Source organism: Alosa alosa, chromosome 9 (genome assembly GCF_017589495.1).
Source record: "Alosa alosa isolate M-15738 ecotype Scorff River chromosome 9, AALO_Geno_1.1, whole genome shotgun sequence".
In the NCBI taxonomy this organism is placed as follows: domain Eukaryota; kingdom Metazoa; phylum Chordata; class Actinopteri; order Clupeiformes; family Clupeidae; genus Alosa; species Alosa alosa.
In genome coordinates, this window is record NC_063197.1 from 28,229,380 (window position 1) to 28,256,879 (window position 27,500).

The 27,500-nt window shown below is 46.1% G+C and overlaps 2 protein-coding genes across 2 annotated transcripts in view; one reads left to right on the forward strand and one right to left on the reverse strand.

Moving 5' to 3' along the window:
• Positions 1–2,206, reverse strand: part of cwc15 (CWC15 spliceosome associated protein homolog) — an 8,642-nt gene extending 6,436 nt beyond the window's left edge. Inside the window, exons 1-5 of the mRNA XM_048252751.1 lie at positions 2,100–2,206; positions 1,472–1,613; positions 1,045–1,157; positions 842–942; positions 620–727 (exon numbers count right to left, since the gene is read on the reverse strand). Of these exons, the coding sequence (XP_048108708.1) occupies positions 620–727; positions 842–942; positions 1,045–1,157; positions 1,472–1,602 (453 nt within the window). The 5' untranslated portion in view covers positions 1,603–1,613; positions 2,100–2,206. The remainder of the gene's footprint in view (positions 1–619; positions 728–841; positions 943–1,044; positions 1,158–1,471; positions 1,614–2,099) is intronic.
• Positions 2,207–2,838: 632 nt separating this feature from the next.
• The window catches only part of LOC125300775 (FYVE and coiled-coil domain-containing protein 1-like), a 30,469-nt gene continuing 5,807 nt past the window's right edge, over positions 2,839–27,500 (forward strand). Inside the window, exons 1-16 of the mRNA XM_048252905.1 lie at positions 2,839–2,895; positions 3,935–4,043; positions 4,933–5,039; positions 7,060–7,185; positions 7,597–7,703; positions 9,244–9,387; positions 9,596–9,689; positions 11,088–12,158; positions 13,246–13,407; positions 13,626–14,024; positions 15,690–15,782; positions 20,864–20,982; positions 21,313–21,480; positions 24,473–24,625; positions 25,047–25,252; positions 26,613–26,760. Of these exons, the coding sequence (XP_048108862.1) occupies positions 3,983–4,043; positions 4,933–5,039; positions 7,060–7,185; positions 7,597–7,703; positions 9,244–9,387; positions 9,596–9,689; positions 11,088–12,158; positions 13,246–13,407; positions 13,626–14,024; positions 15,690–15,782; positions 20,864–20,982; positions 21,313–21,480; positions 24,473–24,625; positions 25,047–25,252; positions 26,613–26,760 (3,158 nt within the window). The 5' untranslated portion in view covers positions 2,839–2,895; positions 3,935–3,982. The remainder of the gene's footprint in view (positions 2,896–3,934; positions 4,044–4,932; positions 5,040–7,059; positions 7,186–7,596; positions 7,704–9,243; positions 9,388–9,595; positions 9,690–11,087; positions 12,159–13,245; positions 13,408–13,625; positions 14,025–15,689; positions 15,783–20,863; positions 20,983–21,312; positions 21,481–24,472; positions 24,626–25,046; positions 25,253–26,612; positions 26,761–27,500) is intronic.

Here is a 27,500-nt window from a genome sequence, read left to right on the forward strand (position 1 = left end):
ATTCACAATAACCAGAGGGTGATGGTGCAGAAGTTTAAATGAAAACCAGAGGAAGTAATCAAGAGAGAGAAGAAGTCATCAAAAGAGATAGCGGTGGATAGAAAAGGAAGCGCATGGTAAGTGTGAGTTTGGCATGTTAGGTTTGTTAGTTATGATAGAGTTGGAGGCACACACAGAGTTGGGACTCCCCTGCTGTGGAAGAGGTTGGCATCACGTTCCACCATTGGGTAAATACAAAAGAAAATGGTCCTGTGTGTGTGTGTGTGTGTGTGTGTGCGTAACGGCTCCCACACAGAGTTGCGTTCCGTCAACACATGCCAGTGGGTGTTCCCGACGGTAGCTATGCAAATGACTTGAAGTATAACTGTAATTTGATTGGCTGGTGCCGTCTGTTGTTGTCCGTTGGTGCAGCAAAAGTTGAACTTAGACGCGAGCGACGAGACGCAATGGACCCACAATTCAGTTCTGCAACGGATGACGTAAGCCCATGTAAAGTGAACGGGATGCGAGCGAGGGGGAGTTTCGTAGAGAAAAAGCATCAGGCTTGCCTGGTGTCCCTTTAAATAATAGTCAACAGAATATTTACCCATTGGCTGGGTAGATTGAATATGAAATGTACCTTTCGCTCCTGCTCTTCTGCCCTCTCCTTCTTAATTTTGTCCAGTTCAGCCAACAGGGCGGCAGTGTCATCGTCGCTGTCAGAGTCGGAGTCAGAGTTTTCGTCGTCCTAAAATGATGAAGGCATAAAGGAAGCAGCAGGGTAAGGTACAACATCACTTAAGAGTTAAAAACAAAATCATACAACACAGTAACGTTTCAATAAGAACTTAAAACATCATACATCTGTGAGTGGATCATCGGCGTCCAAGTTTGCAGCTGGGATCTGATCGAGACGGGGTCTTTTAGAGGAAGAAGAGGAGGACGACGACGATGTGGTGTGCTCTATAACAAGGCCAAGGATAGCATCTTACTTTCACCATCCAAACACACAAGCTTCTTTGAAGCTCACTGGTGAAAAAAAGAAAATCAATGCAGTGCCCTTACCCCTGGGTCCCCTCTCCCTGGTCTTGTCCCTCACAGCGACTCTCTCACGTTCCTCCAGCTCACGACGGAAGTCACGGGCACGCACCTCCTCAGGGGCATCCTGGGTGGGTTGCCTGATGAAACAATGACCAGAAATGAATAATGATCCATTTCCTTGAAGGAACACCCTAATATACACAGTACTAGTCAAAACTTTGGACACCCCTACTCATTTATGAGCCATCTCATGAGTAAATTTATTTGAACCATCTTTACATCGTGAAATGAAACCCTTTAATTGTATTTCTTGCAAACTGTGTGGTTTCAAAGGGACAAAATAATAACGAAATAACGAGTAAAATGCATAACAACGATGCATTTTACGAGCAAGTGAATAAGAAATAAAATTCAACCGCTTTTGAGGTAATGGTGCAATCGCTGTACTTACCTGTACTTGATTTTTGTGTGCCCCGGTAGATCTCGGCTAGAATATTGTTTTGATAATGCACTAAGGTCGCCTTCTCCTTTGCCTCGCCCCCCTCGAGCGGGTTCGAAAGTTGGCCTTGCGGCGGTGGTCATCTTTATGTGTCCTGGACAAAGCAATGGGTATTACCCATAGGCATCTTAATTATTCTAGGCCAGTGGTATGAGTGAATTCAACCAACTTGTCCATCAATAACCTCGCCAACAGGTCTAGCAAACCGCTTAACTTATTTGTCTAGCTAACGTTAGCGGAGTTCCAGGTTACAAGACGGCTATATATAATAACAGACTAAACACCTTGATATGTGATACAAATAGATTGTTCATAATGTTTTCCCGTCTCAATTTACTGACTTTTTCTATTTAGGCATGTTACCATCACAGAGATTTGCATTACGAACTGATATTAGCTACAACATTAGGCATAGCTACAAGATAGCTCACTCTCACACGTCGCATGAATATATTAGACTTTGAAGAATATCAGATCTGAAAATAATACACACATTACATTATACCATTACAACACTTCTCTTATTACGCACAGCACAGGGAAATATAAGGGAATTGTGTTAAATAAATACAATTCTCACCTCAAATCCACACAGACTCAAACAAATGAGTGTGTTGTACAGGGTCCTACCATAGGTCCTACACAAGCCCAGAGAGTAATCATTCTTTCCACCCATTGGCTGAAACAAACAGTGATGAAATCCAAACGGTGGATTTAGGTATCCATTGTTGCCTGATTCAAATTACTTATCTTACCAATTTTGAAGAAGGCTATAGACACACTGTAACCGTACCAATAACCAGCACACTACTACTATTCAGCTACTAGATCTCTACTAGACCTGTGAATAAATCAGACTATTAAACCTGTGTGTGTGTGTGTGTGTGTATGTGTGTGTGAACCATAGAATAAAAAATGGCAATAGGCTACGTCCTACGAAGGAATGTTCTTAATGTTTTTTCCCCCTGTAACTACTTCAAATTTTTTGAAATTGATCATATGATCCCACAAACAGGGATGCCCGTGTTTACTTACTTTTGCGCTTTACAACCAAACTATCAATTGTAATAATCCTTCCTTATCCAATGAGAATGGAGTAAAAGGCAAGGGTGGGATCAGCAAGTATGTTGTTCTAATAGAGCCCAGTATTGAAATCGTTTGTCTTGTTACATAATATATTATCAATAAATAAATGCAAGTGTTGGATTTTCTGTTGGAAGTCTTTAATCACCACAGGTAAGCACAATTTTAAGTGACGTATACGGATGTCCTCCTCTGATTAGCTCAGACAACTGCCAATCACTTAGTTGCGCGTAACTAGCAAGTTTGTTACTCAGTGTAAACTATGTTGACTGCTGTGGGACATCTGGCAATAAGTATGATTAAATTCATTTTTCGTGTTGATACAGAGCAGATTATTCGTCGATTGCTGTGTACATGAAACCCCTAATGTTATATTGAAATGTCAGTTTCAGATATACACCTAACATCTAATACCTTTAAAAACCTGGAGCTAGCCAGCCTTGTCTAAATGTAGGCTGGCTGGAACTATAATCAAACCTACTTTAAGTATGAATTTGAGAAGTGGTCATAGTATATCGCAGCTTCTGACGTCTTCGTGTATCGTTAACATCTGAAACGGAAATGAAGTTATTCAACTGTTACCTAACAAACTGTGCTGTACTGGCTTGACTAGCTGCCCCAGACTGGTAACGTTACATGCCAGTCTGTCTAATGTAGGCCACTGCCATCATAGAAGTTGCGGCGACATAATTTTGTCTAACAGCATTAAATTCAATTCTGGGAGTCTGTCTCACCACTTCCTATGTGGTCGATCGCTATGTGCTCACACACACACCCATCATGATGGTGTACAAGCAACATTTGCAGTGCATGGACGTAACGTTGTGCATTTCACATTTAGCACTCATGAAATGAAATAGGCCCAGCATATTAGAAAGAGATAATATAGATTAGATATCACAGAATGTGGCATACTTAGACAGACAGAAAATCCTCTAGGTGCTAATTGAACACGATGTAGCCTACATTTGGAAAATGTAAGGTTTGCACTTCTTGTTGAGGTGCTTTAAAATTGTATGCACATTCTGCAATGGAAGGATTGTGAAAGGATGCCGATTCGTGAGCTCAACAATCAATCAAATTACTCCACTACCTTTAGTGCTCATGGAGCAACATGTTGATTGTGTATGGCTCTGCCCTTGCCATTTTCATTGAATTACAATATTAATCACAAGATGTGTTGGTGTTGCTTTTGTCATTTGAAAATCAGTATGTTTGTGTGTGAGTCAGTTAACACACTGTGTGTGAGGGTGCATGAGTCTGCTCACCTAGTGTGTGTGTGTGTGTCTTTTGTCTCTGTTGGCTCTGAATATCTTTGACTGTCTGACTCAGCAGACTCTTCGTGACCCCCCGACCCCTTTTGCCAGGGTGTGTGTGGCCATGGCAACCAGTCCGGCTGTGGGGGAGAGCCAGCTCCAGAGGATTATCCGAGATCTGCACGGTACAGTGTGTGTGTGTGTGTGTGCGTGTGCGTGCGTGGTGTGTGCCTGCCTCTGTGTGGTGTGTCTGTCAATGAGAGAGAGAGAGAGAACAAGAGAGAACCTACTCTTTACCTACTGTGCGTATGCAAAAGGTATGCATATGTGTGGCAGTCTGAACACGCATGGGTGAATCTGTGTGTGAATGTGTTTGAGAGAAAGAGAAAGGGCCACAATCCATTGTTTGGAGCGAAAACAAGTCTCTGAGGAAGAGTGACAGCATGCAGCTCAGAGACAACTGCGGGCCACACCTAATGGTCCATCCCTTGTGCAACCGATTTTAATGTGAAGCGATCCTCTGGCTCCCCTGGATCTCTGTATCTCTGTATCTCGTGGGCATCACAGTGTACTTGCCGCAGCCCCGTCGTGCTGCACCGCTGGTCGGGGCCGACATGTCCAGCGTGTCCCTTCACCCCGCCGAGACTCCGCTGCTGTGGAAGCAGAGAGCGGACGCGCGGCGGCGGCGGCAGAGGGAGAGTTTGCTGAGGGGACACCCGTCGCCCGTCTCGGCGCAGTTCCTGCGCTGGCTCCGAGGCACGCCACGTCCACAGTGCTGTGTGCCAGGATGGAGGGACAGGACAAGACAGGACAGGACAGAAATGGAAGGGCAGTCCAAATCTGTGTAGAGAGTTACAATTTCCAAGAAGTTTTTGGGATGGTTTGGGACATGATAGTTATTTAGAAGAGGTGTGAAGGAAACTGATAAAAGTAGATGGAAGGAAGAGAGAGCGAGAGAGGGAGGGAGAGAGAGAGAGGTGGGGGGGGGGCGGGGGTGTCAGTGGAGTATGGGGGCTGGTGCTGGGTGTGTTCTGGTGTTTCTGTGTGATATATGTGTGTTCTCTGTTGTCACAGATGCTGTGGCTGAGCTTGCTAAAGAGTACAAAGAGTCTGGAGAACCCATCACGGATGACAGCTCAAACCTACACAAGTTCTCCTACAAGCTAGAATACCTGCTCCAGGTGAGTGACACAAAAGTCCTCTTAGGCACGACTACTTGCCACCCTGAGCCAACTTGGTAGTGTCTCCAGCCAGATATTCCTGGCATACAAATGGCCCTTTCCATTAGACTCGTAAATCATCGTACAACCACCCGTACAACATGTAGGAATGAGTTGCTAGAGGAACGCTGGGGTTTGTAGTCTTTTTGGGAAGAACATGGATGCCACCAGGGCAGCAGCTGTCTCGTTGGTGTTGGACATTGGTCTAGAACACGAGAACACGTCTCTCATTCTCCCTTACTGGGTATGGTCAATGTGAATTAATAATAAAACCTTTTTTTAGTAACACAATTTCGCCTATTTCAATTTCAACAAGTGCTGTCGCGTTTCTCTCGAGCCACGAGGGGCATTAGCAGGAGGCTAGTCATTGTTATTCGTTACATTGTATTGCACGCACAGCAAGACCGTGCATTGCATGAATTGGTGACCAGATTGAAGCAGCAATGTAATCTAGTGTGTAAGAGCATTGCATTGACTTTAAAATGACCAACACAGTACAAATGCAAAGAAAATACATGTCATCTCATCTCAACTACCCAGATTGCAAAATCAGATTGGCAGATAGCGGACCGCTGGTGGTATGCCACTGGTTGCGTACCACTTGTGGTTCGCCGTTGGACCACCATCTCTTTAAATAAATGCGCTGCAGGGCTTTCCTGTTGTATTCAGTGCAGCTTCCGCCCCACACAGCGAAACAGCTGGAGAGGATGCTCTCAATGGTGCCTCGGTAGAATGTGGTCATGATGGCTGGTGGAGCACTTGCTTTCGCCTGAGTTTCCGCAGGAAGTACAGGCGGCGCTGAGCTCTTCGCCAGTGATGCAGTGTTGGTGGTCCAGGAGAGGTCTTCACTGATGTGCACCCCCAGGAATTTGGTGCTGCTCGCTCTCTCCACCACAGCACCGTCGATGGTCAGTGGCAGGTGTTGGGTGTGACCTCTCCGGAAGTCAACAACAATCTCTTTGGTCTTGCTGACGTTCAGCATGAGGTTGTTGTCCCTGCACCACGTGGTCAGATGGTCGACCTCCAACCTGTATTGAGTCTCGTCGCCCTTGGTGATGAGACCCACCAGAGTTGTGTCGTCAGCAAATTTCTTTTTGTCATAAATATTAAGAAAAGTTAATAAAATGATATATGGAGTATAACTGAACAAATGAAAAAGATTTTAAAACAATAGTGGCAAAATATTGGGCAATTTGTCTGCAACCCGCCAGCGGACCGCCAGCTATGCCCCCAATGGACTGACAGTGGTCCGCCAGCCTCTTGCTATCTGGGTATGGGCGCAGCCATGTTTGTCGTGAGGTCGTACGTCCATCTCGGGGTACCCCCAAGTACTCTGAGGTAAAGGGGACGTGCCGGCGTGAAATGCCTCAAGAAAGCTGGGTAATTTACACTTTCCAACTCGGGCGACGGATTTACGAGTCTAATGGAAAGGGCTAAAAGGCAGGCTTCCTCATGAATGGAAGGAGACCTGTAACTCCACTTTGGATGGTTACACAGACCTCAAAACGGTGTAGTGGTTAATAAAACGTCCAGTTGTCACTTCTCTCAAGGTTAACAATGTATATTTGCAATGATTTTCTCTCTGGACTGCGCCACATTTCTGTTGGCAACGGCAGTTTTCAAATTGACAAGTCGACACCTTTAGACTTGTGAGTTTTACCATGTGGGCTTAACCGATGTCATTTTGCCTTCCCCACATGTGAAAAAGGCTTGTGCCAGCTCAGAAGACTCACGAGCCTTTTTTCACATTTGGGCAAGGTTTCACAAGAGTACAAAGAGTAATGACAAAAAAGTAGTTTGGAAATACTTTGGATTTTGTTGTTATCAGTTGTTGAAAAAAATTAAAGACGCACTGCTTCAAAGAAATTAGTATTTGTTACATTGCTATAAGAGTGTTTATGAATTCTGCATGGAATTTTATTTGTTGTAGTTTTTATGCAATAGTAAGTGTGTGTGTGTGTGTGTGTGTGTGTGTGTCCAGTTTGACCAGAAGGAGAAGACTACCCTGCTGGGCAATAGGAAAGACTACTGGGACTACTTTAGTGACTGCTTAGCCAAGGTGAAAGGAGCCAACGATGGGATTCGCTTTGTCAAGTCCATCCCAGAGGTACAGTAAGCACTAGGCAATGTGTACTAGTGTGTGTTTTCAGTCGTTCACTACACTTGCTGTATGGCTCTTTTCTGTACATCTCTATTTCTGTATATATCTATTTCTATGTGTATCTAGTCTTCTATTAAAGGGTCAGTTGATAACCTATTTATGGTTTGTGGTTGAGAACACGTGAAAGCCCCTTCGTGTATTTGGACTGGTCTGACACAGGAAACAGAAATAGGGCTGTTTGTACAGACAATACTAGACAGTACGTGGGCCTAGCTATAGCCTTCATAAACCACTTATACCACACTACTTAGAGACATACCACTTTAGTGTAACCGGTTCTAATGGTTTGTTTGTGTGTGTGTGTGTGTGTGTGTGTGTGTGTGTGTGTGTGTGACTCTTGACTGTGTCTACACACAGTTGAAAACATCTCTGGGGAAGGGTCGAGCTTTCCTGCGCTACTCTCTGGTGCACCAGCGCTTAGCTGACACACTACAGCAGTGCCTCATGAACCAGAGGGCCACTAGGTGAGTGTGTGCACGCAGCGTCCAAGCAGCCCAGTGTCCTGGGTCAGCGCACTGGACCGCAGTCACTCTCACTGTCCTTATTCTCCACACCTCTGCTCCACATCCTCTTTTTACACCCCTGGTTAATGCGTCATCTACAGACGCACAGTTCGATGGCACAAAACTGCAATTAAAAAAACTGGGAGATGCAGATGGAGACCGCAGACCTCTGCCAAGGCCAAGTTTCTTGCAAATGTCTCCCAATGTGAACGAAAGAGAAACTACATATGTGGATCCGTTTGGGATTCAGATCCGCTCACAAATGTAATGGTCTCCTCCTTGGTCCAGGCTACACCCTTTCACCAGGTTTCATGAAACATTTAACTTTGGCTGTACTGCTTACAGACATAAAATGATCATCTCCTTGGTGGAGGCAATACTGCAGTATAGTCACTGGCGAGACACCTGCCAAAAGGTTGTGTCAATGGCAAAACCACAGACTAACACCAGTCAGAAACTGGGCACATGGTGAAAGTGATTTATTTCTGCTGCTGAAAGTGGCTCATTCATTTACAAACACAGAGGTTGCAATGTCCAGCTATTTGAGGATACAGAACTTCTCGTGAACTTGTACCTATTTCTCTGAAATGGTACTGAAAGTCCCCCCCCCCTTCAGCTTTCACTTCTTTAAAGGCCATTTCTCACAAAACCATATATAGAAATCAAATAGGAGGCAGAACATCCTTCACACTTTGTAGACCACCTGTTTGTCTTTGTCTTTGTAGAAAACTGTTTTCAAATCTTGTAGTCCTACATCTAGGGACTATTAGCCTCCATCCAGAAGGGAGATACTGGACTTATCTCCCAAAGGGTGATAAGGTGTAGGCTATCTTCTAAGATGGCCATAGCTATCCGCTGTAGTTGTTTAGCATACAGGGATGTGGGGTGCAGCTGGGACTCACCAATCAGCTTACTTGACCATCTTACAATTTGATTTAAACTATTCCTGAGTTTAAATGAAGCAGACCCATGACACTAAGGAAAGAGATATAATTGATTCGATAAAAGCATGATGAAATGAAAGTGATGAAAGTGGTGCAGTTTTCTCAGGCAGTACAGGCGCTGTTGTCCTTTTTTACAGAAAGCTTCACACATGTTCGTGCTTAGGATGAACAGGAGGGGTGAAAGTACACACCCCTGTGGTGAGCCTGTAGAAGAGCAAAGCTGACCAGACAGAACTCCGTTCACCCTTACTCTCTGTGTCCTGTTTGTTAAAAAATCCAGAATCCAACTTATCCAGGATCCAGAATCCAACTTATTATTATTATTATTATTATTATTATAACTGATTATAACTAAAATCAAATTCTGTTTTTGTGTCTGTGTGTGTGCATGTCTTTGTGTCTGGGTGTCTGTGTGTGACTTTGTGTCTGTCTGTGTGTGTGTCTTTGTGTCTGTCTGTGTGTGTGTGGGGGGAGTGCGTGTCTTTGTGTGTGTGTGTGTGTGTGTGTGTGTGTGTGTGCGTGTCTTTGTGTGTGTGTGTTTTTTTGTGTGTTTACAGTGACTGGTACTACTCCCGCAGTCCCTTCCTGAAGCCCCACCTGAGTGTTGACATCATCAATCATTTGTACGAGCTGAACGATGTGCAATTCGATGTGGCGTCTCGGGGTCATGACCTTGACTCAGCCTGGCCCACTTTTGCCAGGTAGCCGGAAAGTAACACAGTAAACAGTAACACAGCAACAGAATAAACAACAAAGTTCTCATTTGCCAGTCATTACACACATTCTCCATTTTCCAAAGACAATTGATTCTGTGTGTGTGTGTGTGTGTGTGTGTGTGTGTGTGTGTGTGTTGTGTGTGTGTGTGTGTGTGTGCGTGTGCGCATCTGTCTGTGTTTGTTTACCCTGTAGGAGGACTCTGGGTATGACCAACTCCCCTAGTCACATGTGGAAACCACCCAGTCGCAGTTCCAGCATCAACAGCCTGGCAAGCTCCTATTCACAGGTAATACACTTTTAACACACACACACACACACACAAAACAAAGAAGTAGCAGATAAGTCTATATTTCAAATCACAAAAAGACTTTCTCTATATACTGAACAGTGTACACTACTAAAACATGGTGAACCTCTTCTTTCAAAACACCAGCACCATAAGAAACATACAGACAATCACTGCACACCAGCTCTCAAAATACTAACATTTGATAGCATTCCAAAAATTCATTGCATTCATTTTAATGTTTCAATACTACAGGAACCAACATACAATGTGTACATTTCAACACCACCACACATTCTTACCCTTCTCCTCCTAGACTTCCTTCCATGTTTCTGGTCCAGCTCATATCTGACCATTTCCAACTACTCCTCTCCTTGGTCCTCCTCCTCTCCCTCTTGCAGCTATTTCTGTCCCTTGTCCAGACATTCCCAGATTTTTCTCTCTGTTTATGTTCCTGTGCGGTTGCCGACCACATTGAACAAAAAACAATCAAAAAGTCCCTTTTGATAGTATTGTTTATTTCCATGTATTTACAGTATGATCTCCAGCATCAGGTTGTCAGCTATGGTTGATCTCTTTTTTACATCAGACATTTCACACTCCTTCAATGATCTGTTCATATTAACAGTACCAATAGAGCTCTTGAGCTGCTATTATAGTAGAACAAGAGGTTTTATGATATGCACAGTATGGAAGGTTTTCTATTCTGGCATACTGTGTGTAAGCATTTGAAAATAAGATAAAAAAGATTCATAATCTTGGTATTGGGAAATTTAATCATTCAAGAAACGTGATGACAATGACTATCTATCTATATATATATATATATATATATATATATATATATATATATATATATATATATATATATATATATATATTTATATTATATTGTGTAATCAACATGAATTGGTCCACAACAGACGGATGTTATGCTAATTGTATTTAGAGTTTTGAAAACAGATGGCTACAGATTGGACAAAAATATGTTAGTGATTGTTAAAAACTGTAAAATATCTTTATTAGTTTTCAGTCAGTACTGAAGAATTATAACCCCCCTATAGATGGCAGTATTTGACTGACACAGAATAGACACATGTGTTGCAGGGGATATGATAACACACCCTTTTCCCTGTCTTGTTCTTATAGTCACATTACTAAGCCTGTAGGTTTTCTGTTGCGTTGTTGTTATTCAGAACCATCTGCCCTCTACTGTTTTTCAGAGTATCTGCTAATAATCCCATCCATCTCAGTTTTTGTTTGGTCCCATTCTGTCTCCTTCTGTTTTTTTTCTCTCTCTTTTTTTTCATGTTTCTGTTTTTCTTAATACTCTTGTCCCATTTTCTAACTCTCTGTCTACCTCTCTCTCTCTCTTCCTATCCTTCCTTCTGCCCTCAGGCCCATGAGTTCCTGGGCAGCCCCGACCTGGATCGCAGCGGCTTGGGTCTCGGCCTCCCCTGCGACACTTCCGGCCTGGCGGACGACTCGTCGTCCATGCTGGGCGCGGTGGACGAGCTTCGCCTGGAGCTGGACCAGTCGGAGCTGCGTGAGAAGGAGCTCCTGGGCCGCGTGGGCGAATTGGGCAGCGAGGCCTCGGAGCTGCGCGCCGTGGTCATGGAGCTCCAGCGGCAGCTGGACGCCTCGCTGGACGCCCAGACGCGGCAAGCAGAGCGGGAGCGGGCGGTCGCCGGCCAGGCAGAGTCCCTCAGTGCGGCGCTGGTCGCCCGGCAGGAGCAGCTAGAGGCGGCCGAGCGGCGCGGGCGCGAGCTGGTGGAGCAGCTGGACGCGACGCTGCAGGACAAGGGCGAGCGGGCGGCCGGGCACCTGGACTCCGCCCAGAAGATCCACCAGCTGCTGGACGAGCTCAAGGAGGAGCAGCAGGCACGCTCTAAAGCCCTGGAGGAGGCCGCCGAGAGCCAGAGAAGGGCCGAGCAGCTCGGCCAAGAGCTGGACGCCAGCCGGGAGGCACTGACCAGGGCAGAGGGAAAGGGCAAGGAGGCGCAGGAGGAGAGCGAACGGCTGAAGGAGGAGGTGGCCGCGCTGACGGAGCGTCTGGAGGCTGGCCGCTGCGGCGCGCAGGAGGCGAGCGAGGGGCTCCGGCACGAGGCGGGCGAGCTGCGGGAGCGTCTGGCGGCGGCCGAGGCCGCGCGGGACACGCTGCGGGCGAGCACGGCCGAGCTGGAGGCCAGCGCCAAGGAGCAGGTGCGCCGCGCTGAGGACTACCGCGCCCAGTGCACCAGCCTGATGGGGCTCAACGAGGGGCTGCTGGAGACCGTGCGGCGCTCGGAGGAGAGCCAGAGGGACCTGGCCGAGACGCGCGCCACCCTGGAGGCAGAGGCGGCCACCCTGCGCGCCAGGATGGCCGACGCTGCCGCCGCTGCCGAGGAGAGAGAGAGCCGTCTGCGTGAGGAGGCCAAAACACTGGAGGAGCGTCTGCAGAGAGTGACTGCGCAGGCAGAGGCATCAGAGGTCAGTGAGGGCATCCCCTCTCCCCACTCAACCACCCCACCATTTACTAATCATGTCATGCATCAGATACTAACTGGCAGGACATTCAGCAGCAAACACACGCATCAGATACTAACTGGCAGGACATTCAGCAGCAAACACACGCATCAGATACTAACTGGCAGGACATTCAGCAGCAAACAAACGCATCAGATACTAACTGGCAGGACATTCAGCTGCAAACACACGCATCAGATACTAACTGGCAGGACATTCAGCAGCAAACAAACGCATCAGATACTAACTGGCAGGACATTCAGCTGCAAACACACGCATTAGATATTAACTGGCAGGACAAACATGTGCCCATGTACTGCACTCCAGATATATAGATATCCGTATGACTGCATAGTAATGTGCACACCCAGTGTAAGGAGGATGAGAAATTCCTCCCTGCCAAGGAAATTCTCCTAAGATGAACTCATGGAGGGACGGTAGACACAGTATGTTTAACACTCCAATCAGGTTCATATAGACCAATTTGGAGTGCACGTCAGAATTACATTCTGATTTACGCTGGTGTATTTTCAGGGCAGCTTATGCAGGTCAATCAGCTCGTCTAATGCTGTATTTGTCTTGGTTGTGGTTAATTGCATGTACATGTAAGACAGATGCAGAGCCGCACGCTTGAAGGTTATTTTATTTCAGTAGCCTATTCTTCAGCTGTGATGTCTCTTTACTCACTCTTATCACTTCCTGTGATGTCTCTTTACTCACTCTTATCACTTCCCATGGTGCTCTCTCCCTACTTCCTGTCTATTCTGTCGCTCTACTTTGACGTTGTCCTCCTTTCTTGATTTCCTGTGTCTCCATGTCTGTACCTTTCTGTCTCTCTCACTCTGTTCCTCTTCTTGCCTTACCTCTCCGCAAGTCTTTCCTTTTGTCTTCCTCTCCTGTCTTATGGCTTTTACTTTTTACCTTTGTCTTCTATTCTCTCTATTTACCTCTATTTCCCTCCTTCTCTCTGTGTTCTCTCTCTCTTTTTCTCTTTATCTCCCTGTCCCTCTTTCATCTCTTTGTCCACCTCTCGGTGGCTGGCCTCTCTCAGGGTCGCGTGCGTCGCCTGGAGGGGGAGAACGCGGCGCTGCAGGCGGGTAGCGAGGAGGCGCAGCGCCGGGGGCTGGAGGAGGCGCAGCGGGAGCGTCGGGAGGCGCAGGCCCACGCGGGGCTTCTGGAGCAGCAGCTGGGAGCCAACAACTGGGAGAGCTGGGCCTGCCTGCAGGGGGGGAGCTGAGGGCCCCACGCGGCCAGGGGTTCCAGACCCGGCTGCAAGCGGCCGAGGAGGCGAAGCAGGAGCTGGCGGCCCGCGCCGGGAAGCTCACGGAGGAGGCGGAGCGCCTGAACCAGCCCACGGGCCGAGCCCAGGAGCCGGGAGGGGAGGAGGCGCTAGACCCGGGGGGGGGAGGAGGCCCAGCGGGGAGGCGCTGAGCCAAGGCCCAGCTGGAGCGCCTGGCGATGGAGCGGGAGGAGGCGCGCGAGAGCCTGCACCGCGCCAACACCGAGACGGCCGAGCTGGGCATCACCCTGTGCCGGTTGACCGCCGAGCGCGAGGAGGCGTGCCAGCGTAAGGAAGAGACCGAGCAGGGGGCGCGCAAGGAGGCCGAGCGCCTCAACGCCAGCCTGGCTGCCCTCCGGCAGGAGAACGACAGCCTGCGACAGGAACTGCAGCAGGCCGAGAAGCTTCCGGAAACACTGCTGGAGGTGCAGGAGAAGCTGGAGAAGGCCGAGGCTCAGGCTAGGACGCAGCAGGACACTGGTCGTGAGGAGATGCAGGCGCTCAAGTTCCAGATGAGCTCCGAGATCATGAGCCAGCAGAGCCAGATCCAGGTAGACCAACACAGCACGGTTTTATCACTCACATCCAAGAATAATCCAGGTGCAGGATCGAAGATACGGTTACAAGACAAAGTGAACATCCGCACACTGTAGAGCTCCCATTTTTTATTTTGGTAACGTTTCAAGCCCTTACGGAAGTCTGAGGAAGGGCCGTTAGGGCTTGAAACGTTACCAAAATAAAAAATACTTCAATGGGAGCTCTACAGTGTGCGGATCTTCACTTTGTCTTGAGACCAACACAGCACGCCTTATTGATTAATTGATTTATTGATTCATTCATTGATTCGTTCATGCATTGATGTGATGGTACAAGAAATGTAAAAGTCAGGTCTGGGATGACACGGGATGGGATGAAAATGATAACGTGAAGTACCTTTATCCAAACTGTATAGAAGTCAGGAAGGGCGATCAGCAACAGTGAAGTGGTAACATTTCGGGGAAGGGATTCTATGAGATGTTTTCACAATCACATGACACAGAACAGCATAGCATAGCCCAGCACTGCACAGCATAGCATAGCATAGCCCAGCACTGCACAGCACAGCATAGCATAGCATAGCCCAGCACTGCACAACATAGCATAGCATAGCCCAACACTGTTCAGCATAGCATAGCCCAGCACTGCACAACATAGCATAGCCCAGCACTGCACAGCACAGCACAGCACAGTACAGCACAGCATAGCATAGCATAGCATAGCATAGCATAGCATAGCATAGCATAGCATAGCATAGCCTAGCCCAGCACTGCACAGCATAGCATAGCCCAGCACTGCACAACATACAGTAGCATAACATAGCCCAACACTGCGCAGCATAGCATAGCATAGGCACTGCACAGCATAGCATAGCCCAGCCCAGCACTGCACAGCACAGCACAGCATAGCTTAGCCCAGCACTGCACAACTTAGCATAGCCATAGCATAGCCCAGCACTGCACTGCACAACATAGCCCAGCACTGCTCAACACAGCACTATGTTCAAAGGGATTACAGTCCTAGACAAACACACAGAAGCTCTCTGGTGAGAGTTTAGCCCTGAGCAATCATATGAGCTCTTAATTTGAGTTCATTACCCCTGACCAAATGCATGAACATGTATCCACCATGAGGGGAGTGGACAGTCATGATTCAAACATGACTTGAGAGTTCTCTGAGTCTCAGTAAATTTAGCCTGAAGGTCATTTTAAAGTGGGTGCTGATTTGCCTTCAGGTTCCCCAGGTTGGATACGGGTCTTCCTGACTGCATGTTGTGGCTTTAGCTAAACACTGAACCTCACACTTGGCTCATCGCCAGGTCTTTACATGGCGTCCCCCCACAGCTGCCTAGGAAAAGAGTTTATCTCGCAAGAGAGGGAAAGTGCTAACGAATATAAATTAAGATAATTTAACATTCACTCCCCATTTCCTTTGAGACCAAATGAAAGTAGGAAAGAGCAGAATCCCTCTGATCATGGGGGTAAATGTGGGTTTCATTCCAGCTGTCCTCCAGGCCTATTGATTGGTGTTGTGGTGTCAGACAAGTGCTCGCTGGGATGTAACAGCCCGCTTTGTGTGTGTGTGTGTCTGTGTCTGTGTCTGTGTTTGTGTGTGTGTGTGTATGTGTGTGTGTGTGTGTGTGTCTGTGTGTGTGTGTGTCTGTGTGTGTGACCTTCCAGAGTCTGAAAGAGGAGCTGGAGGGGGTGAAGACTCAAATGAAGACGGAGGAGAAGAGAACATCCGGCCTGGCAGAAAAAGTCTCAGAGCTGGAGGTGAGTGTCCTAACACAGAGAGAGAGAGTGTCCTAGCAGAGAGAGAGAGAGAGAGTGTCCTAACAGAGAGAGAGAGAGTATTATGTGTATGTCCAGATTCATTGTATTATATACTGCTTTGGCAATACGAGTGACCTTGTCCTGCCAATAAAGCATTTTGAGAGAGAGAAAGAGAGGGAGAGAGAGAAAGAATGTGTCCTATAAGGCGCTGCCTGTCTCTAAAGCACTTATAATGATTGTATGAAGCCACTGGGCCAGTCTGGAGTAGGGCTTCAGCTATCGATTCTTTTTGTAATTGATTAATCTAGCACTTTATCGATCGATTAATCGGATACATTTTTTTTTGCATTTTTAAACAACCAAAACAAATAATGCATAACGAAAATGACATGGCTGTAAAATGATCAAGCAATTGGCACAGAGGTATTTATTCTAACTCCAACATTTGGCTCCAAAACTAAGCCCATTTATTGCAATTTACCCATTTAGTGTTTATAAGTGCCAGTGCCAACAATTAAATAATGTTCAAAATGCTCTCTGTAAAATTGCAGCCTCTTGTGCATGACTTAGCTGGGCGAACAAAGCTGCCCATACTATGTTGTGAAGTGCTGGGAGGAGAAGAGGAAAGCAATTTAATGTATTAATATGCACAACAAGTTTCATGCTGTAATCTAGACTTGACATCAAAGTAAATATCTGTTTTATGTAGATTTCTACACCTGCAGCATTTACCATTAGGCTACTAACAAATAATGTTACCATTAGGCTACTACAAAATAGCCTACCATTAGGCTACTAAAAAATAATTTCTGGGGTAAGCCTATTTGCTATGGTAACCCAGCAACCTGTGTGTGTGTGTGCACGCGTGCGGTGCGTGAGGGAAGATGAGGGTGCATGCATGTGTGTATAAAAGGGGTTCTTTTTTAGGCATACTGTCTTGCAATTGAACGTGAATAAGTTTACTACTTAAAAAAACATAAAAGCTAAACATTATATCACTTTATCGCTACAAATACAGTATGTGATTAAAATCAGCCAACATCAATGTAGGCTATAGGCTACGATAGATAGATGATAGATAGGATAGATATATAGATAGCCTACTTTATTGATTGATTTTGGTGATACAGCATGGAGTGCATGTTTTTTAGGTTCAGATGCTTGTTCTTTTTCCTTTTTTTTTGAGTATGTAATGATCCCAAAACTTTTTTACTTGAAAAATCTTTAGACATTCTCTGCAATTTATGGACATCTTGACTCGACATCTCCAGTGCTAATTTATAACATAGACATAATCTATGATTCAGAATGTATCACGATTCACGCAGCGCTAGTGGTGTGCTTCCTGAACAACGGTCCGTGGTGGAACAATAAAATCCCTGCGCCGTATAATAGTGCGTCACCATAGGAATTTATCCAGGCTTCGAGGCAGGGTTTTTGTTCTCGAGTAATTTTTGTAATCGAGTTATTCGAGTAACTCGATGAATCGTTTCAGCCCTAGTCTGGAGTTGGCTGTCAGAACCAGTGATCATGGAGCGCTCTGCATGCTGTTTAAAAGCTTTAATCCAATTAACTCTTGGAGGTGGTCTGGAGGTGCAATGGGGGGTTGTTTGGTTGCCTCTGGAAGTAAATCAATTTAAGACAGTCGGATGCGCTCGGGTGTTGGTATGCCACGCCACACACATGGTGCATAAGCACACAGCAGTTCCATCTCTGGCTCTCCCTGTTGTCCTGTCTCTCTCTCCTGTCTGTCTCTCACTCCTGTCTGTCTCTCCCTCCCATCTGTCTCTCACTTCTGTCTCTCACTGCTGTCAATTCAATTCAAGAAAGCTTTATTGGCATGAATGTTTCAATAACATTATTGCCAAATCTCAATTACCGTACATGTACACAAAAATATAAATAAAATAATGTTTAACAGAACTGTAAATTAAGTAAGACATAAAAGTTAAGAGACAATTCTAATAATAATAACAATCCTATTATTGTGTATGGCTGTGGCCTCACTGGCTGTCCCTCAGGTTATGGTAGGCTGCTACAAATTTTGCATCCACAATGGCCACATCCTCGTTCTCTCTCTGAGGATGTAAGGCAATTTACCCTCATTTGTCAAAGTTGAAACTCTGGGAGGATTAAATTTAGTTTACTAAATGACAATGTTCGAATTCCTCATATTTCAGGGCATTCTGTCAAGAAGTGCAGTTCTGTCTCCACAGCCCCCAAGCTGCAGTATGAGCACAGCCTCTCCTCTCTGGGCAGCCAGGTTCTGCCTGTGTCTGCCTTTTTTTCTATGGAGAGACTGTGCTCACTGAGTCTAACTACATTGTCATGGTTTTCCTGAGTTTTGGGTCTTTTAATTGTACTCAGGTAAGTAGCTGTTGTGTATTTATTCCCGTTTTTGGGCCCAAATAACATTGTAATTTTAGGTTGTGTTTTAGTGACTTCTTTCCAATAGGTGATGTCATTTTCCTTTTCATTGTTTGTAATTTGGTTGGGTTAATTTGTTGCTACTGTAACATTGTCCTGGGCCTCAGTGATGTGGGATGGTGTGAGGTCACTGAGTCTCAGGACAAGTTGGCTAAGTGGGCTCCTTCCTATGTTTTATGTTTTACTATGCTGTCCCTCTCTCCTGTCTGTCTCTCACTGCTGTCTCTCCCTCCCGTCTGTCTCTCACTGCTATCTCTCCTTCCTGTCTGTCTCTCCCTCCTGTCTGTCTCTCACTGCTGTCTCTCCCTCCTGCCTGTCCCTCTCTCCTGTCTGTCTCTCACTGCTGTCTCTCCCTCCCGTCTGTCTCTCACTGCTGTCTGTCTCTCACTGCTGTCTCTCCTTCCTGTCTGTCTCTCACTGCTGTCTCTCTCTCCTGTCTGTCTCTCACTGCGGTCTCTCCTGTCTGTCTCTCACTCCTGTCTCTCACTGCTGTCTCTCCCTCCTGTCTGTCTCTCACTGCTGTCTTTCTCTCCTGTCTGTCTCTCACTGCTGTCTCTCCCTCCTGTCTGTCTCTCACTGTCTGTCTCTCTCTCCTGTCTGTCTCTCACTCATGTCTCTCACTGCTTTCTCTCCCTCCTGTCTGTCTTTCACTACTGTGCCTCTCTCTCCTGTCTGTCTCTCACTCATGTCTCTCACTGCTGTCTCCCTCCTGTCTGTCTCTCACTCCTCTCTCTCCCTGTTGTCTGTCTCTCACTGCTGTCTCTCTCTCCTGTCTGTCTCTCATTGCTGTCTCTCACTGCTGTGCCTCTCTCTCCTGTCTGTCTCTCACTCCTGTCTCTCACTGCTGTCTCTCCCTCCTGTCTGTCTCTCACTGCTGTCTCTCTCCTGTCTGTCTCTCCCTCCTGTCTGTCTCTCACTCCTGTCTCTCTCTCCTGCTGTCTCTCTCCTCCTGTCTCTCTCTCCTGTCTCTCACTGCTGTCTCTCCTGTCTGTCTCTCTCACTCCTGTCTCTCACTGCTGTCTCTCTCACTCCTGTCTCTCACTGCTGTCTCTCTCTCCTGTCTGTCTCTCACTCCTGTCTGTCTCTCACTGCTGTCTCTCCCTCTTGTCTGTCTCTCACTGCTTTCTCTCCCTCCTGTCTGTCTCTCACTGCTGTCTCTCTCCTGCTGTCTCTCTCCCTCCTGTCTGTCTCTCACTCCTGTCTCTCACTGCTGTCTCTCTCTCCTGCCTGTCTCTCTCACTGCTGTCTCTCTCTCCTGTCTGTCTCTCACTCCTGTCTCTCACTGCTGTCCCTCTCCTGTCTGTCTCTCACTCCTGTCTCTCACTGCTGTCTCTCCCTCCTGTCTGTTTCTCACTCCTGTCTGTCTCTCACTCCTGTCTCTCACTGCTGTCTCTCTCTCCTGCCTGTCTCTCACTCCTGTCTCTCACTGCTGTCTCTCCTCCTGTCTGTCTCTCACTGCTGTCTCTCTCCTGTCTGTCTCTCTCTCCTGTCTGTCTCTCCCTCCTGTCTGTCTCTCACTGCTCTCTCTCTCCTGCCTGTCTCTCACTCCTGTCTCTCACTGCTGTCTCTCTCTCCTGTCTGTCTCTCACTGCTGTATCTCCCTCTTGTCTGTCTCTCACTGCTGTCTCTCCCTCCTGTCTGTCTCTCACTGCTGTCCCTCTCTCCTGTCTGTCTCTCCCTCCTGTCTGTCTCTCACTCCTCTCTCTCCCTGTTGTCTCTTGCCCCGCTTGTGCCAAGACTAAACCAAAGTCTTCATCCCACACGGGTAATCTCAGGGCGGCCACCAGCAATTTACTGCAATGAGGTAGGCCGGGAAGGGTCTCGGCTCTTGGGGTTCTGCCTTCATCTGCACCGGCAGCAGGGTCAGCAGGCCAAAGAGGGGAAGCAGGGGAGGAGGCTGGGAGGAGAGTTTAAAGAGACAAGGGACAGGAAGGGTGGCGGGTATGAGGCAGGAGGAAATGAGGTATGTGCAAGAGAGAATGTGAATGTGATGTAATAACGAATGCAAAGAGGGTCTAGGAAAGAAAGAGAAGAGGGTGAAATGGTAAGGTAGAACAAAGAGAATGACTGAGTGTGGAAGGAAAGAGTAGGAGAGAAATAAAGAGAGGTATAGAGAGAGAGAGGACAGAGGAATGGACAGTCAGCCAAACTGAGTTTCAAGTTTGCTGGAGCGAGGGAGATTAATTGGCAGCCCAGGCAGGAGTAATAAAGGTTCATTAATATTGCCTTGAGTGGAGTGGAGTGGAAAAGGGAAACCACTGTCTCGTTCACTCTGGATGGAGCGGATGGAAGGAATACATGATTAGTCCTCTGGTGGTGGAGCGCAGAACACTCTCTCACACACACACACACACACTGATACACTCTCACACACACACACACTGATACACAAACTCACACACACTCTCTCTCTCTCTCTCTTGCAAAGACTGTAAAAGTACAAACAAGTCTTCTAATTGATGCAGTCCTGAAGAAGTGGACCAGCTCAGTTGCAGTAGCACAAATGGGTTGACTTTACTGGGTCACGATGGGATGAGGAGACTACACAATGCAGATGATAGCACTGGGCTTGTAGATAATTAATCCTTTCCTAATGAAGTTGATGCCTCTCTCTGTGTGTGTGTGTGTGTGTGTGTGTGTGTTTGTTTGTGAAGGGAGCTAATGAGGAGTATTCTCGGCTGATTGATGAGAAGAATGCTCACATCACCAAGGCCGAGAGGGAGATGCGTGAAACTGAGGCGGATATTCTGAAGCTTCGAGAGAAACTGGACAGGTATAACACTACCACTACCCTCCAGAGGGGTGCACGCCATGCATGTACTCGCTCACTCACACAAACACAGAGCATGGCATTGGCAATAGACATTCCGTGGTCAGCATGCAAGTTCACATGTTGCCACTGCTTTCTCTTTTATTATCTGTCTATTTTATTTCTCCCCCGCTCCCGTTCTTGTTTCTCACTCCTCTTTCTCTCCTTCTCTGTCGCTCTCACTCTCTTTCCTTCTCCCCCCCTCTCTGTCACTCTCCCCCCTCTCTCTCTCTCTCTTTCCTTCTTTCTCCCCCCCCTCTGTTGCTATCTCTCTCCCTGTGCCCCCCCCCCCAGTACGGAGCAGGCTCTGGCGGCGGTGCAGGGGGTGCGTGAGGAGCTGAAGCAGCAGCTGGAGCAGTTTCAGGCCGAGGCCCAGAGCCAGCGCCTCAGCATGGACGCCCAGATCCAGGAGCTCTCCCTCACCAAGAACCACCTGGAGGAGCGCCTCATAGAGCTCATCAAGTATGTGTGTGTGTGTGTGTGTGTGTGTGTGTGTGGTGCAGGTAGATGTGTGCCCTGTAGGGTCCGAACGTGTGTGCGGGCACAGGTTTTGTCTGTGGGGTCCCAGTGTGTGTGTGGTGGGTGCGTGTGTGTGTGTGGTGTGTAAGTGTAATACGCACCAGTGTGTCCGAATGCGTATATATAACTGGCCACGGCATCACATTTGATATGTGCGGTGTGGGTAGTGTATATGCGTACGTAATCACCAACTGAACGTGAATGGGTTCTTATTGATTGATTGTACATTTATTTGTATGCACACATGTGTAAGTGTTTTGTTCTTCAAGTGCTCCGTGCTTGAGGCCCCACACTCACAAAGCTCTCCAGTATTCTCATTAGTGGCTATTCATGGGCTTTATCAGGTCCCTTTCCACCGGTGTATTAATCAAGCACCATGCAGTCTGCATTGATAATTAAGGTGCTTGATTTTATACACCTGTGGAAAGGGACCTGTGGAACCCATGAATACAGCACAGAAAACAAGAACTAATCAGATCCTGACAGGATCACAACCTGACAGTGAGGGGGTTGCACACAACACAAACGCAGCCTGTAAAAAAACAGTGGTACTTGGGTCAGTATAAGGACTCACCTGCAGAGCCTGACCTCCTTTTTGGACATTTGTCCCCCTTTTAGACAAGTGCTCCACAGCAAACAATGCTATAAGTAGGAATGATACAAGTGCTCCACAGCAAAAAATGCTATAAGTAGGAATGATACAAGTGCTCCACAGCAAACAATGCTTGTACACTAGCATTACAAACCCTAGCCCTTTCTTGTAGGATCATTTTAAAAAAGAGTTTGACTTATTTTAAGACATCTTATCATGACAAATTTGCTTAATGCACCGGCAGCCAAAGGTATTTCTTGATTAAAAAAAACATCTTAAAATAAGTCAAACTCTTATTAAATGAAGTCAAAGTGAAAAATGAGAAAGCGCTAGCGGTAAGTCTCTTTATACTAAAAACAATACCAACTGAAGCTTAATATAATCCTCAAATATCGACATTGGTGTCGGTCTCTCGTCTGAAATATCAATTTGTAAGCAAAAACCTATAGGAGCCAGATTAAAAAATGCTCATTTAAAAGAAAAGTGGTCAGACGGATTTAGAGGGTTTTGCATCTCAACTCTTTATCTTTTATTTGAAGTTACCCTGACATTTCTCAGACACAACACAACAACATGCCTCCATCAAGAGGGCGGATGAGAAGGAAAGTGGTATCTCTGAGGAGTGGGCATGATAATAGGAAGAAACAAATCGCACCCTGAGGGCAATCTTTGAGCCGTCGCAAAATAGTCCTGTCACCTCTCCGTGGGTGTGAAAACTTACCGAAGCCACATATCTAAGCTCTCACAAATCACAGACAGCACATTCATACATTTACACAAAACTAACAACACAGCAATACAAGCAGTTTTATATACACTACTGCAACTTATATATTAGCCTTTGGCAGCTAACAAAATAAACGAACAAATAGACCACTGGAAACAGTATACGGCCTAAAGGACTCCAAAATAGAATAACTTCAAGTACACAAATCCCCCTACCTGCTCTAGAAGTCCAGTACGCTGACCATAAAATCAGATCAGGTAGTATACTGTACATGCTTAATAACTAGCTCTTAGGCTTAGAAGACAATAGAAAGAGAGAAAGACAGACAGACGGACTGTTATCCTCATGACAAGGGAAGACCTGCAGATGGATAGTCATCCAAAAGAAACGAAATGACAGATTTGCAGACTGTCACATGAGCAGCCCAAGCCTGCTGGAAAAGGATGACGGATAGGCTGACAAAGTGGGCACTCAGGCTCCTGAGGAAGACAAATAGATTCTGAGACATCCTCCGTAAATTCCTCCCATGTTTAGACAGATGGTGTGTATGTAAAACAAACTCTCTGAAGAGCAGTAGGATGTTTTTATCACACAAGCGCACACCATTCACACACACACACACACACACACACACACACACACACACACACTAGAGCCCGATCAGTATGAGATTTTAAAGACTGTTACCGATTTCGATAAATAGTCCGATATTCATTCAACACAATGTAAAAATGTACTCTGAAATTTAGCATATTGAAAAGTTCTGATCAAGGTGGGAGATTGTTTTTAAATAGGCCTAACTATCTGGTATCCTAATGAAAGGCTGCATTATGAAATAATTATTATGAATAATAGCTTCAGATTTGTGATAAACACCACTACATTGCGTCTGCGGAACGACTCCATTGGGTGTTGACATTCATTTCACCGCCCATGTTAACAGGTGACAGCAGCCACACTGCCTCCACCATAACGTTTGAACCGTGCAGGGATGCCTATTTTTTGTCTGATTCATTCGAACGGTACTGTGCAGAAATATATTGAAAAGAGTAGTCGATGGTTATAATTTGTGTTTAAAAGGGGACATAGAGGTTACGTTTGTAGTAGTGTAAGAGCAAAAATAGGATGACCACAAGACTCTGAAATGGAGGACAAGTTGTGACAACAACTTCCCCCACACACCATTAACAGCAGTGCGGCAATAGAAAGACAAAACTGGAAATATAGATGAAGGATCAGTATTTGGCCTATTTTCCTTTACTTACTTTAAAAATAATTATCAGACGTTATAAACGCCAATACCAAAATAGCTTTACAAATAGCTTATGTCGGCCGATAACAATATAATATCGACACATTAGGTGTCTGTAACACACACACACACCACACACACACACACACACACACACACACACAGGTCAGGAGTGTGGAAGCTTTTTGGGCCGTTCACTTCTCAACCCCCCACAGTGGACTGATATGCTTCGACTAACAGCCCAAACTGGAACAAATGCCAAATAAAGGTCAGCTAAACAAAGGCAGTGAATTTTAATTACGAATGAAATGAATGAAATGAATCTCTCTCTCTCTCTGTCTTCCTTGCCCTGTGGGGTGTGTAGGGATAAGGACGCGCTGTGGCAGAAGTCGGACGCTCTGGAGTTTGAGCAGAAGATCCGGGCCGAGGAGCAGTGGTGGCTGGTGGACAAGGAGGCCACTAACTGCCTGGACTGCAAGGGCCAGTTTACCTGGTACCTGCGCCGCCACCACTGCAGGTGCGCACACACACACACACACACACACACACACACACACACACACACACACACGCACAAACATACATACGCACACACACATGCATACACACTAGTATAAATGTATTTAACCCCCACACATTACCATACACGTGCACCCATTTGTCATACATATGCACTGCTCATGCACCCACAACCCCCACTCTAGCTCTTGTTTAGCTCTGGGAGTTAGGATTGAGGCAGAAGAGATCTTCCACCAACTGACTTTTTGTTTTCTACATCTTCAGATGGTTAAAGTGTCTTTTTCCAGTTTTATGGTACCACTCTATGGTAAAGTAATACTGCTGTGTGTGTGTCTGTGTGTGCGTGCGTGCGTGCGTGCGTGTCTGTCATGTCTGTCTGTGTGTGTGCGTACGTACCTACATGCGTGTGTGTGTTGTAGGTTGTGCGGCCGCATCTTCTGCTACTACTGCTGTAATAACTTTGTGATGACCAAGCACAGCAGTAAGAAGGAGCGCTGCTGCCGCGAGTGCTACACCCAGAACAGCGCCGTGGTGGAGAGGTTCACGCCGGCCGAGCTCGACACACACCCCTCGCTCCCGCACGACCAGCCACGCCCCCCCTACAAACCCACACCCAGGGTGACAGGTGAGGAGACACACACACACACACATCTATTTTATTGTGACTTCATTTAACCTTTCACGGAAAAGTAAATTCAAGATGTAGTCTGTTAACCTCGCGATCAAATTCAAAACACTTATACACACACACAGAGGCACATGGACACACGTCCACAGTCGCAGTCTGCCCTTCGAAGACCACAATTACTCATTCAGTTGCTACATGTGGCATCTTTTTCTTTTGAAAAGAAATTATCAAAAAAGAAGAAGGTTGCCAGAGAACGAGCACTGACTCTGATTGTCAGTTGTTTAACTCTGAAAGTATGTGTCTATAACGCGTACACACACACACACACACACACACACACACACACACACACAAGGGGTGCCAAAACATCTCCGACCTGTCCAGCTGTATTCTAAATGAAAGATGGTCTACAATGTTGGGCACTTGGTGGGTGTAAAATAATGAAAAAATGTAAAGAGTCATGAATTAAATAGTTTGTCTTGAATCAAAGTATACATTTTCATAGTGATAGCTGAAATAGTTTAAAATTGCTTTAGGGACCATTCAGTGGGAAAAAACAAACAAAATGGCAACCTAAAACCACATTTCCATTGACTGAGACCTCATAGAAGTGTGTATTGATGTCAGACACGGCCTTTATCTGGAAAAAATAAATAAATAAAAATAAAAAGGGTCGGGACTTGTATCACCACCTACCTCTTCAGTCCCACTGTCAAAAAATCCTTATATAACTTCTATAGCTACAGTACTGTATATCTATGTCTATATCAATCTATTTATCTACATCTATCTCTATATCTATCTTTATTGTAAATACGTACTGTATACGCCATTGCATGAAGCATGGACACACTCCCTCTACTGGATGTTTTTAGGCTTTTCTCGGCAGTTATTTAAAAAATTGGATGTGCTGATACGTTGGCAAGCCAGGACTTGATGTGTGGCCTAACACTGAGATAACATAGTTGATTTCCAATGGGTATCCACCAATCCTGTTTATTCTAGCCCCTGTTTATGTAAGGAGACCTTTAAGCTTTTACACTTTTACACTCATGACTGTCAGCAAATCACAAACAAACAAACAAACAAGCAAACAACAGGACTGCAGTGACATCACATAGGATTAAAACATATGCATTATGAAGATATTAACTAAAGGATTGGTAGAATAGCCCTATTTTTCTGTGATGTTTCCACAAATTGATGTAGCACTGTAGTTTTTCACAAGGTGTTTTAGCAGTTCTATTAAGCCCTGGATTAGCACCGGTATTGCATGAGTCATGGTAACTGTTATGGGGGGAAATGATAAGTTACTTTATTTTGGCCTTTTTCACTTTGTTTCTGTGTTGTTGCCTAGTGACGGATCCGGCTGCCAAACAGGATGATGCGGTATACGACATCATCACCGAGGAGGAAGTGAACGGCATTTATGACGGCGATTCACTCTCACACACGACAGCTGGCTCTCTGGATGGGGAGAGTGAGGGCAGTGCTCCAGCTGACCTGTGAGCACACACACGCACGCACGCACGCACTCGCGCACACACACACACACACTCACACTCGCACACACGCACACACACTCGCACACACGCACGCACGCACACGCACTTGCACATACACTCGCACACACACACTCGCACACACACACACACACACACACACACACACACACACACACACACACACACACACCAACACGCAACATGCATTACACCCACAACAATTTCACAGGTAAACAATACACATACACATTATGCATTAGTGCATTAACATTCCTGGACAGAGGCTTATAAAAATGTAATATCTGCAAGCATGCTGATAGGTAGACTCACACCTGATGAACAACATACAGCACTATACAGACAAGCTCATAAAAACTCTGTGTCTTCAATCAATTCTAATGAATACACAGGCACGCGCACAAGTATTATCACATCACGTTGCTGTACAAGCTAATCTGCCTGGCTAAAGACAGACAGGAACAGACCTGTGTTTCGCGCGAGAGCGTTTCTGTGTCCAGTTCTGTGTGTAAATGACAGAGCGAGAATGTAGTCTGAGCATGCAGTGTCATTCTGATGACTGTAAATGTATTCATTTGAGATTGTGCACACATTCACAAGCCTCCAACAGATATCCATTTTTCTTCTTTGGAAAATCTCTGTCTTGTATAGATGAAGGGAGGAAGGAAACTAGATAGGAAAGGAGAGAAGGAAGGACAGGAAAATATGAGGGAAGAAAAATC